General features: G+C 40.9%; 1 protein-coding gene across 1 annotated transcript in view; it reads left to right on the top strand.

Moving 5' to 3' along the window:
• The first annotated feature begins 3,190 nt into the window (after positions 1-3,190).
• The window catches only part of LOC124174033 (homeobox protein Nkx-3.2-like), a 28,914-nt gene continuing 18,555 nt past the window's right edge, over positions 3,191-13,549 (top strand). Inside the window, exon 1 of the mRNA XM_046553174.1 lies at positions 3,191-4,237. Coding sequence (XP_046409130.1) covers positions 4,000-4,237 — 238 coding nt within the window. The 5' untranslated portion in view covers positions 3,191-3,999. The remainder of the gene's footprint in view (positions 4,238-13,549) is intronic.

Below are 13,549 nucleotides of genomic sequence, written 5' to 3' on the forward strand. Positions count from 1 at the left end.
ATCTAATTTTCACTCGGAAAGGAATCGATAATCGCAGATTTTATAACTTTTGCTAATCCTCCGACGGGGAAGGCAAACCTCCAAAAGTGGGACCCTGTTTCTTCAACTAACACCACACATTCCCCTATAAACTTGTATTGATAAGTCCTCTTCCCTTTTTTCATCAGACAAGAGTATAGTCTTTCATTCCAATAAAATGAGACAGTCCCTTTGGTGACACCTCTCTTTTCTTATTCACAGTAATTAGCATCATTTTCTGTCTACGTAATTAATTCCGGTACACTAGCTTTGATATATCTTACGAAGTTATGACTTTTGCGTCAGCTAAAGTTGCGGGAACGATCATTGCTGTTGCTTGGTTCCTGCATATACCTCTATCACAGTTGGCAGACGCATTTTCCCCGAAGAAGTTCCAATTTGAGGTTATAGTCCTTAATGTTTATTTCATGAGGAAAGTAGAGATACAAATCGGCTAATTTCTCGCCATTTTAATTTTCTTCGGATGAATTGATGAAGAAAACTTTTGATACTATTTTCCCGTGCAAGAATTGACGATGATGACTCAACGCTCGCCTACGATTCCCTTTTTTCCTAAGTTGTCGAGTTTCTTTAGGGATCAATCCAGCAGCCATGATCTTTCTCTTCGTCAGATTGTCTCTCAAAATACTTCTCACTGGGGGAACCTTATGCTCCTCCATGCACTTACACGCAAAAATATCGCATAATTTAAAATGTTCCTTTAAAATTGTTTGAGTCTTATACTTCAATAAAACCCTACTTTTTGCCTATTAGTAGTATTAGATTTTCCGTAAGTTTTAGTACTTCCTGTGGTACCGCTAAATCTATTTAGTCACATTCATAATGGAAGCGCGTCACCATAGTTCGCACACCTTCATAGCCACTCGAGAGGCGTCTTCAAGACCGTAGTCTCCTTTCGTGCGCGCGCAGTTCTAAAATTATTTCATCACTTCTCTAAAAGTTGGTAACATCGATTTGTTTAACGCCGACGAGGCGCCAAAGAAGGGATAAGTCGTCTCACTACGCATCGTTTTTTACCGTCTACCATCTTCTGATTTATATTATGAAAGATAAACGACCTCCTAGCAGCATGCGCGGGATGAATTATGCTGTGTTAGAGGCGTGGGAGGGGGAGAAGCGAGCGTGGAGGGGAAGGGATCGGCCTGCGGCTCTGGTATCCGCGACGCTGCGTGGGCGTTGGAGTATTTTCTTCGCGGACGCGGACTCAAATTAGGCATTTTGTGGCTAAACGGTGGCAGATACGTCAAAATGCACGAAATGTTTGCCCTAGAAGGGCAGTAACTCGGCAAAATCTATAGGGAATGACCATAAAATATTATATTTTTCGAATTTTGACCTTCCCCCCCTAAATTGCATTTGAGCGAGGGTCAGGGGTTCACGTACACGTCTCAAATTTTTCAGGCCTTATTTTTGATCGGTCCCACAACTTTTTTTCATTGGGCCAGATGGATTTGAAAAAATTCGATTTTTGCGATCCGCCCTACTGTGCAGGCCAAAACTAGCGAGGGAGGAGGGGAAACATGGTCGTTTCGTTTCAGCGCGGAGAAGGCGAATGAAACCGAAATTTAAAAAAAATACACGTCGGAGTAAAAGATCGTAGGCTATCGCGGCGAAGACTATTGATATAATCTTCTCCACTTTGGCAACGGTTAAGGCTTTTTAAGGTCTTAAATAGCCTCGCCCGGTTCCAAACCGGAGAATATTTTATCTTCATCATAGTATATATGGAGAAGTAATTATATTTATAATCTTAAATTTAATTTACATTCCCGTTTCCTGTCCTATGCTAAGATGATTACAATTATTCTTAGGTTTAAAGAAAATTGTTATTAACTTTACAATCAGTAACATATCGTAATATATTTATTTTAACATATTATAGTATATTTTTGCTTACAGGGGACGGCTACCCCTCCTTGCTTGGTTTCCTTCCTCACGAGACTTGCGATCTCAGTTAAGAGCGTAGGACTTGGCGCTAGTGACTGACGGACTTGAGGGCACTTACACCCCTCCCTCCCCCTCTCCCCGCCTTCAACTCCTACGCGCACTGCAGCGCACTACTCTTCCCACCAACCCTGGAGCAATGCGCGCCCTTGTTTCATACTCCCATCCTCCAATCCTTCTAGTCTCTGCTTATCTCTCCTTTCACCCCTCTTCCTCTTTGCAACACACCACCGAACATATTATTTGCAAACATCACCATGCGTTCAGGGGCAGATTTAGGGGGGGTCACAGTGGTCTTGACCCCTCCCCTAATTTTATCAAAAATATTTAATTTAAAGGGAGCGTATATGCAAATGCAAGGCTACAAGTCCCCAGACGTGAGAGATGCGTGAGCTGTATTTATCGTAGAGCGTAGCACTCCCTACGGTAAAAACGCCCCTTCCTCCCGGGTGATATTCCAATCTTCCCACACCCAAGTCATGACCCCCCCAAATTTGTTGCTGGATTCGTCCCTCCATACGTCCCAATATTTGTGACCTCTGCGCCACCTACCATTCATTCATCTCCGTAGGAACTACAAGTATTGCAGCTGTAAAATTTGGTTTGGCCTTAATGCGGGGCGTGACCGCGTAATGTCGATTACAACATGCGAACGCGCCTATCAGGACACTTCAGGGATATTCAGATTAGCGATTTCGGCCCTTCGGATTTGCCTCAATATCTAAATTGAATAAATGGGTCCGTAATGCTCAGCAATATCTGAATACGATAGATCGATGATGAAGTTTAGATGAGGGAGGTTACGTTCACTAAATTTAAGTTAGCACACCACACAATATTTTTTTATTTAAATATAAATGAATCAAGTACATATTTTAAATGCATGATGTATAATAATTGCCCCTTCGCTTATGATTCGTTTCATTAATACAGACCCTGATACCTGATTTAGTATATTGCTTCCTCATTTCTGGGGGGGACGGGCCCCTGGTGAACGCCAATGGTTCATTCTTACCCCTCCTTCCCTTCTCCTCCCCTGTACTATCACCACTAGAGAAGGATTTCCCAGAAGCAGCACTCGTGGAGTCTGTGTAAGTGTGTGGGTGGGTGTATGAGGGGAAGGGATGGAGAGGGGTGGGGTCCCTCTCTTTCTCCACCCGCCTCCTTTTCGGCGGCGCGCAGTCGAACGAAGTGTGGCCGTCGCCTGCCTGCTCACGGGGGTGCTTGGGCCAAGTTGACGCGAGGGTCGTCAGTCTGACGGCTACTTCAGTCACGTGTGAGACCCGTGCGGGTCCGCTCCGCTTGGTTTAATTGCGGACAGTTCTCCAGCACTGAAAGAGGAGGACCTTTTGATGAGGCGTGGACTTTTCACAAATGAAGCGATACCGCAAGTAGACGCCTTGAATCCTGTCGATCGTGTTGTGTTGTGCAAATTTGACTGGTTCGCTCCATACTCTGTACTTTTGACCCGCCGTTTGTGCCCGTCGCTTATATTTGACGGAGGTGACTTTCGTGAACTGCTCCATCCGAAACAGAGGGAATATCTTCACCTCCAGTAATCGGTGTTGAAGAAGTGGAATACTCAAAATAGGACCCCAAGGTGTGAGATTCACCCGCATTATCAGAGTTGATAATTTCGAAGAATCCGTCCTGTGAATGTGACTTTTCCATTCTTAGGGGACCACTTCAAGACGACCCGGTACAATTTATTGCATAGTTCGTAAATGTGAGAAACTGACTACATTCTAACTACCGAGCGCGTGGACATGATCACGAACTGGGAACGGTCTAGTTGAATTTCGATTGAGCTATTTCAAGATCGTGTAACGATGGATGAAAGGTGATCGAAGTGAAAGGAAATTTTTTCTTTTGTTTTCCGATTTGGAAACATTTTTCTTACCGTGATTAGACGACGCGATCGCGGAGTCACCTTCCCTCCCTGCGCTGGAGATCCATCGGAAGTTGCCCGGTTGGGCTCTCGTCGATTCCCGGATCCTGCCGTTCGAGGAGGTTGACATGATGCCAACCGGGTTCACCTCCGCTGCGGCCGCCGCCGCTATGGCCTCGGCCGTCACTCCCTTCTCCATCGCCGACATCCTCACTCGGTCGGCCGGCGGCGCGGACAGCCCCGGCGTGGTCGGTGGCGGAGGTGGGCGGGGTCGCCTGGACGGGTGCGAAGACTGCGGGACAGGCGGGCGGCCCGTTTTGCTGCAAGACGTGGCCATCGACATGACGAGGAAGTCAAGGAAACACGGTTAGTACTCGCCACCCGAATAGCAATAAAGGAGTTCGTTTATGTCAGCCGTCAGCAACCCCCAGGCCAGGCCACGTACTGGTCAGCAAACAATGTCGAGAGGGTCGCACAGTAAAGAAGTTTTCATCGTTATAATTAGTCAACAATCCTAAGATTGGTATGACGCAGCTCTCCATTCCTCTCCCCTATCGCTAGGCTTTTCATAGCGATGTATTTCTTTTTTATTTAAATAAGTTTTATTATTTTAGTATTTCGACCATGAAAACTCACATTGGCATCATCATAAGTCAGCAATTCAAGGATTAATTTGACCCAGATCTCCTTTCAACTATCCTATGACGCAATAGTTTCATATATAATGATATCTTTGTATTTTATTCTTGATAGTTTGTCCTGTTACATTCATTTCTAACATTCCTTTGCCGTTATTCTCATCTATGACAGCTATTTGGTACTATTTTTAAAATTAATAATGCATTCTTTTAAACGTATTTGGCAGTCACAAGTGATTTGTGCCATTTATCAATATCTGGCTGCTTGTGTGGCCAGTCGTTCAGGTGAAAATTGCAATTTTAACGTGATAGTTTAATAATTTAAGCTAATTATGGTTGCATGGCTACCGTGAGTGTTTACATTGAAACGAAGGGTTAATAAGTGTTTAATTATAACTTATTTTTCAACTGCACAGATAAATATTTCTCTATATTTATTACTGAGGCGATCAGTAATTTATCAAAAAGTTAATTCTATGTTGCAGCTAAAAGAAAAAAAACTGACGTGATTTTTCACTGTATGTTTTTGCTAAAATTTGAAGGGTAAAGATTAGCACATATTTGGTGAACATCTGCACGATATGTGCGAGAAAATAGCTGGATTAAACTTTATGTGTATTAATAATAAAATTCTACTCTCTTATTTCCCTCCCAGGTAATACAGTACACAGTAAATGGAAGCGTGGCAAGTTTTCCTGAATTAATCTAATTTTTTATCATGAATTATTATTTTTATTCCTTATCTTAAAGATATCCTAGTAAGTAGGTGAGTTATGGAAGTATATCCATAAGAAGAAAGTTATTTCCACGTCATCCACCTCACTCTCCATCTCATATTCTGATCATCAAAAGGCGCTAATCAGCGTGATTATATTTACGACCATGGTCATTGGCACAACGAGAGTCTCGTTGTGCCAATGACCATGGTCAGCGTGCATCGCATCTTAGGTATTTCAGTCTACTCGTCCTTTATCTTGCAATCCTAAGGCCGATTGCTCATTACGTTATCGTGTTATCTTAGATGCTGCCCTTAATGGAATGGTATCTAAAGGAGTTTTTATCCGTGGTAGACAAAGATCCTTTGAATCCTTATCGGGCGCATTCAAAAAATTGCTGAGAAGTTTTATAACCATGATTGCCGTGGTATCTGAATACTTGGTGATTTTAATTAGAAGAGTTATGGGGGTGCGTATTATGCGCTGCTAATATGAGAGATAAAGAGGTCATTTGATAACTGATAATGAAAATTAGGCTCTTACCGACTCGTCAGCAGGGTCAGAATAAAAATAACAGCTTCATCAGTTTAAGTCCCTTCATCTCAATCTATAGAGCTGTTAAGTGAACACTCAAGGGTAATTTCTGACTTGAAAGATTACGGGCGTAATTAGCTCATAAATGTTCCAAGCTTGGTTGCCTACCGAGCAGAGCGCTTGGCCGTTAATCGAAGGTTATTAAGTTACAATCACGAGTGAAACCTTCTTCTGCATCTAAATAATACCATACATGCCACCTACATAGGTGCTTGGCAGGGGATGAACCATCACAAACATGCACTAGAGGATTCAAATTTACTTCCATGTAGGCTGCATATGGCACATGCGCTATGGGATTAATATATATTCTACTTATGTAGGCAATCTGCCTATGGAATTAGAACATAAAAATTATACTGTTAGAAATACCTACTATGAAAATTCAGAAACATGCATTAAGGAGCATGCATTATGCATGAGTAAGCAAGCTACACTACCAGTCAACTAACCGTTTTCTACATCACAATACTGCCATTGCAGTCTCTTATTGATCGCGGAAAAATACGACATTCTAAATCTATGTATTTTACTCTCTATCTCTCTTATTTTATTCATTTAAAATACAGGGAAGGTATCCTTATTGACTCAACTAAAGAGTGTGTGAGGGATACCATGAGTTACTGTTGTAGTTGTAGTTTGATAACCGTAGAAAACCTATTTTACATAAACGGGGGTATTCTTATTTATCTGATTGCCTTTGAAAACCGCAAAGTACTTACAGTTTTAAGGGAAACTTAGGCTACTGATCGAGGGATTCCAGATTCAAATCAGGGTGAATCCTTTGGGTAACTCGAAAAGATAGGAATTGGGCCGAGTACTAGCTTAGTGAATGCAAACCCATTTTATTTTCTAAATGATTCTACCTTAAAATTAGCTAAGATAGAGTTCACCCCTTACTAAGCCACACGCCTTTCATTTAGTTCAGGGTGAGGAATAAGCACGCATAAATTATGGGTATCGTATCCGAAGCAACATATATAATTTTCCTCCGTTACTTTCTTGAAATAGCACTTCAATAGGTAAAATCCACGCATTGAACTTTATGCTGAAGTGACCTCTGCCCTCAGCAATCCAAAACATCCTTCGAATTGAATTGATTTGTGGTTGAGACAGGTGGAACGAGGACCCAAGGTGGGCTCGGGGGGTTACTCTTCTATAAGCCTTTGCTTTTCACCCGCAGACCTCGGAAGTGGGAGAACAGAGAAGGATATAGGACAGGAGACACCGCCGCGATGAGAACCCGACGACACCTCCAGAGAATGGTTAGGAATCAGTGACGGTTACAGGAAAAACTCAAGGAGGTGGCGCAAAAGATATTTGAGATGCCCATACTTTTATCGTAATGAAAAATAATGAAGTTGCATTCAAAATTTAAGAGTTTTATTTAAACTGATGTTATCTTTACTTATAAAAAAGTTACAATTGTAGTTCTGCAATGTTCGACAATGCGGGCAGCCCCGCAAGGGGGGGCACACGCCCCCTGCGCTCCTTATACGTATCCGCCACTGCTAGGAATGGAAGGAATGGATATGGACAAAACCGCGCTACCATGGAGACAATAGGGCCCGCTGCTGGCGAAACCATGGCTTAATTTGCAAACGAAATTAGAAGATTATTTTATAATCAGAAGAGTCCATCAATCATTTCGTTGGTTTGTGGTTGAGAGAGAGGTTCAAATAATTGTATAGCATTAAAAATTGTCGCTGTGGAACGCTTTTTGTATCGATTTATTTGATTTTTTTAAATGTGGTCTCGCCGACGCTCTTCCCGCCAGCGTCTGGCTCCAGACAATCATGCATTAGCAAACGGTGGCGACTCATGGGTTCACTTAATTCAGGAGAAAATACTTAAATACACTGTAACCGAAATCGTTAAAATATAAGTGTGCTGACTGGTGAAAACCGCAGTCAGAATTAGTTTTGGTAACTTATCCTATATATTTGGGTGAAATTCCTTGTCAAAACGCAACGTCGAGACGTTTAAAACCTTGAGTTACTAGATAATACCTGGGAAATGTATTTAAAAGCAACTTGAACAAATTACGGGACGTTATTTATCTTGGTTTGTTAGGCTGACAGTATTTTGAGAAATACATCATAGAAAGATGATAAAGTCAATGTCACATCTCCGAGGGTCAGTTAGGATTTCACAAAATTAAAGTTTAGGTACTTGGTTTTTTTAAACCAATTATTGCTGTTATAATGGTTTTCAAAGTATCAGTGAACATAGTTACTTGTTGAAATCTTCCATGGTTTTATATTTTGCTGTTGCGAAAATAAGGTAAACGGAGAGACACTGTTCTTGCATGTATGATAATCTAGGCGCTGTGACTCTACTATTGAATAAGTGGTCAACCCTGGTCTTAACTCTCACCCTGATAAACACCAAATGACACCGTCTTCTTGATTTAGGTGTAAACGGCACTTTGTGCAATGATTTTAAAGGATAAAAAATATAAATTTCTATGATTTTTTCTATATTATATTGGCACGTACAATTGATTTACCATTGAAAGATATATTCAATTTTTACTTGAATCCTGGGCAATAGAAGTTGAAGTTATTCTTATGCTCTAGATTCATGCTCAAATCATAGAAGGTGGTACCGCCTAAAAAAATAAGTATAATTAATTTGGCGACTTTTTTATTGTTACGTGTATTCGCTCATGGTTTCGCACTTCCTTGTAGGCTAAACTTGGTTTCTTTTATCAATTTTTCAGAATCACCATTTGATCAATTCAAAGACGTTTCTGAAGATTCTGCAGCTTAAATTTCTTACACTCATTCAGAAACGATGACTGTGCCAAACTTGTGTTAGGAAGGTGAATTGAAGAAGAATAGTGGATGTCACAGTTAATTTATCAGTGTTGAGGTACAATCTTGTCATGTCTAATTTCCATAGTGAAGATATGCGTACAAAGTTTATGAATGAAATAGTAATAAACCCAACTTATAAGCTAGAACAAGAGTGTAGTTTTTAATGGAACACTGCAACTTATGCAATGTAAGGTGTAGGTACTTGATATGTGATAGTATCGTGTTTTTCCTTTTCATAATTTAAATCCAGGTAAATGAGATATTGAATTTGGTTAAAAAATTGTCTAATAGAAAGTACAGAAATAGGAATTTTCGTGACTTTGAAATATTTACGGCATTTTGTAATTTAGGTAGCTTCCTAATTCTGAGTGATGAAACGAGCAGACTGAAACGGCGAATTTCATACGAAGGGTTTTCTTTGGAACAATATTTAAGGGGTGTCATATCTGCATTGTGGCCCCGGAAATAGAATCGTGCTCGGCAATCCTCTGACGGAGAGAATGTAAACCCTAATATGCCATTATGTAACGCAATTTTTAATTCATTAGTTGTCAACAACATGCGGATTTTGGCCTTGGTTCCTAAAATGTCGTCGAAATAAACTTATCTTGTAAGGGTTTACATTTTATAGGGTAACTTCAATACTAATGATAGTGAAGTTGCTTACAAAAAACTTTTTAAGTGATAAAGTTCGTCAGAAATTAGCAAAGGATTTTTCACATTAATTTTTAAAAATCTCTTGCGTTTTTCTGAAGCTAAGATACGCACTCGATGAGCATCTCTGACCGCAGCTATTATGCAGAGGCTCAACCCCTACAAAGTCTAAGCCCACAAAAAATCCCCTCAAGTTGACGATATGGCACCAGCTGGAAGGGGCAATGGAATATCCACCATTTGTTACCAATTCAAGAAGTTTTAAACACAGCCGATCATCGGTTGGGAAGTCACTAAAAGAGAGCCAAGTGTATAAGCGCCAGGCAATATAGTATAGCTTTTCCGAGACCCCTGATGCTCAAGTCGTAATGGTGCTTCTTGCACGCGCTCTGACGAATACAAATAACGCGGCTTCTTGCTTTCGCCTGCTGCGGCCGAATGGTCCCTGTTTGGAATAAGGGAGGTAGAGCAGGCTAAGGAAAAGAAGTTAGGGAATGCCATGCATGAGGTTTGGAATTGAAGAGTGCCTCAATAAGATAGAGTTGCGATGGGTGATTGCATTGAAAAATTTATTCTCGCCTGCGCATGGGACACAGTACTAAGCTGCTCTGAAGATAAACATCATGAATAAAATTTGATGTCATTTTATAACCAATAAAATTTTTTATAGCATCACTAGTCGCGCAATCTGTCATTTTTCGTAGGAAACTGACTTTTTCCATTTATTTTGAATTTTTGTCACGTGTGCGTTAGGAAAAATTGGCTGTAATTGACAATTGACATCCCTTGCATAAGTTTGCAGTTGTCTTTTTGTTCGTGTGCTTTGAAAATTTTCATGTTAATACATCGAGACATTTTAGCTCCCACAGATTTTCCTATCAGTCTCAGTTCTTTGTGCGTTGTGAGATCAATTGTTGGCGGATGTTATCACCCTTTGGGTTATCAATGATATGATAGCCATGATTGATGACTGTTACATGTACAAATTTGTTAGGGTGTTTGGGGCGTAAATACTAATACTTTGCAAGGTACATTTTTTATGGAGATTGGAGAATTATTTATTTTTAGGTCGACGGTAGGTCGATGGGCTATAATGTCAGTGGCGGCCGTTGAATAAGGAGAATTCTGTCGATTTTCGTCGGTTCGCATTCATTGTGGGGACTCTTTTATTCAATTGATTTCTTAATCAGTATTAATCGAATTATTAATCGAATATTAGCAGTGCTGGTAAGTAATCGGGTAAAAGTAATCGGGTTACTTGTAAATATTACTTTTGCGAAATGTATTTTTTTTGTATTTTACTCCAAACGGTGAAAGAGGAATAGATACTTTCGTTGTAATCGTTACTTGCTTTTAATAGACAATTGATTTACAGATTTCACTGATTTTTATGAGGCCTACAGATAATTCGAGTCCCTGAGTACCATAAAATCCTTGTCCTAGGCTCAGCTACACTTATGCTGTAGCCTACTTATAATGGGTCTAAAAACACCCATTGTGATGTCACAGCACGTATACTTGTATGTATCGAAAGCAGTGGCGTAACTAGGAATATGCTTTGGGGGAGAGTAGGGGCCAGAGGGGCGACCCCCATGTCCTTTCTCCTCCCCAAAAAAGTTTTGAAAATCGGCATTCCTGGTAATACATTTTGCATCATTTCGTCTCTTAAAAACTTAAAGCAGATGCAGTTACTACATATCAAAACTAGACAGTAGTTTTAAATGTTTTTCTTAATTTCCCTGAGGGTTTGGGGGGAACCTCCCCTGCCCTACCCTCATCTCACCCATATTTATGCCAGTGATCGAAAGTGAGGTCGCAACTTTAGCAATTTCTACGACTCAATTACTCCACAGTTTTACTCCAATATTTGACAGTCGCCAGGTGGTCTTTAAAGTGGACAATCTAACATGAAGAAAATTTTAATCTTACGGTAATTTTACTTATTTATTTATAATATTAATAATTTTTACTCGTAATTGAATACTTTTTTACAGAGTAAGTGTTATTGAGCCCAGTTACTTTTTCTCAGTAATTTTTCCAAAACTGGATATTAGTTATTTTACATAAATAAAGTACAAATTCCCAGGTTTGCCTTTAATTTATAAGATTTTTATTATCTGACCACCGGCAACCTTCTGGTCACCAATAACGGTTTTTCTATGGACTATTTTTTTCCATCAAGCAAAGACAAATAGCTGTCGTCAAGGGGCATCTATTAATTATGTGAGGCGTAAAGGGGGATATAGAGGGTCAAGCCGATTCTCACCAGAGTCCTGGAAAGTGTCACGTAATTCTTTTTTCCGCAAAAAACAGTGTAAAATTACGATCTCAGTCATCTTAATTACTATTCTTAACTACTATGAAATAAAAATTATTTCAAAAAGAGTTTTTAATAATATACCCAATGCAAAGAAGCATTGATTAACGTATTTAATTGCCGGCCTTGGTGACAGTGGGGTAAAGTCCTCGCCTGCCAATCCTTAGGTCGTGGGTTCGAATCCCGCCTGGGTAGGTGATCCCTAACCAGGGCATGGATGTTTGTGCTGTGCTTTGTTAATGTTGGAAACCCGTTATAAAAGGCCGCAATGTGCTGTTTACGGGGAAGTCGGAAATAAATTAATAAATTTACACTGAAAATACGCATTTTGAACAATCTCACGTGAGATAAGAGAGAGGAATTCAAGCCAAATCTCACGATATCTCATTAAGGCGGCTCCAAAAATCGTCAAAATCACCTCACGTCATTAAGGGTCACCCCCTAGCCCAAAATCTTCGTAGCGATTCCGATTTATCGAACCACCGATCTAGTCCTCAGGATGATAGCCCATCTCCAATTTCTTTTTCTTCCTCTCTCTCTCGGAACCACGTCCGCCATCGCTCCCGGTTCTCGCCCATCCCCTCCCGTTCATCTTCTACCCCCCACTCCACTTTTATCGGAACCCTCTCATGTCTCCCTTGTCACCTTCCCCGTGTGGAAGGGGGGACGGGGGGAGGCGAGGCGGGAGGGGGGTGGGGGTCCATTTGGTCCGAGTCCAAGCAAAGCAGTGACCCTTCTGCCGGTGCTCTTCTTTTCGATTCCCGGCCGTGAGTGGCATGTTGATCTCACTCGAAGGGATAATAGGCGGATAGAGTGTCTCCCTCTAGCCAAGTCCATCGACACTACAAGTAAAAGACCGGAGAGGAGTGAGTGAGTGCTCAACTCTCTCACCCTACACTCGCACAACATTAACTCTTTACTTTCCACACACACACTGTTGTGGCTATGGGCAGAGCCTCTCCTTTCCACAACCTCCTTCAACCCCTCTACTCTTACCAGTTCCTGCATCCTCTAGCGTTTATGTCTTTCCTCTACACTCATCTAATCTACCCTTCTTTCCGAAATTATTTCTCTACGACTCATGAACGCTACCTCTCATGAATGTATCTCGATGTATCGACCTCGATGGGATCATTGATGAGAGAAGTTGGCTGAACACCGCTCTTTACATACCTCTCCTATCCGTTAATGTTCATTTAACTTAATATCGTTGATAATTTGTCCTTTATAAGTAACTAATTGTACGCTATCCTTTGCCCTATTTGTCCAGCTCTTCTCGATGTCGTATACATAGTTCATTTAATTAAATTTACACTAATTTATAACTTAAGTATGATTTAATGGTTTCCCGGCGGATGATGTGGGTAAACTCTTCTCGGGATTCCCACCGGGTTAATTTTTCCATTATGGCCAACGTTTCAAGCTCTGCCTGGAATAGGGTGGTTTCCTTTTATTTTTTTTATTGCCTAAGTCGAAAGATTATTACTCCTGGACCACGTATTTCTGGATTTTGGATTTTTTAAAGTACGATATCTATTTTTCGCGATTAAATGAAAAGTGAAAATTTTCAAGCGCGCGAAAACGCGACGGCTAAGTATAAATATTGGGAAAAGCTCGTGTGAATTCCAGTAGCGGATACAGAAAAAACTGAAGGGGGGCGCAAAATATATCTCTAGTTGTCTTTACTTTTTTCGTAATAAAAATGATCAAGTCACCGGCAGAGTATAAGAAAATGTTAATTAAAGTGACTATACCCATGTAAAATACAATACCATCTTATGATATAAAAAAGTTACAGTTGTGGTTTAGCGATGTTCGTCAATACGGGCGGACCCGTAAGGGGGGACGCGCCCCCCATCTGTATCCACCACTGGTGAGGTCATTCTGGTTCCGGCTGCCGCCGTGTAAGGCCACCTTGGCGCGAGGCTATGAGAGCCGCT

Source organism: Ischnura elegans, chromosome 2 (genome assembly GCF_921293095.1).
Source record: "Ischnura elegans chromosome 2, ioIscEleg1.1, whole genome shotgun sequence".
NCBI lineage: Eukaryota > Metazoa > Arthropoda > Insecta > Odonata > Coenagrionidae > Ischnura > Ischnura elegans.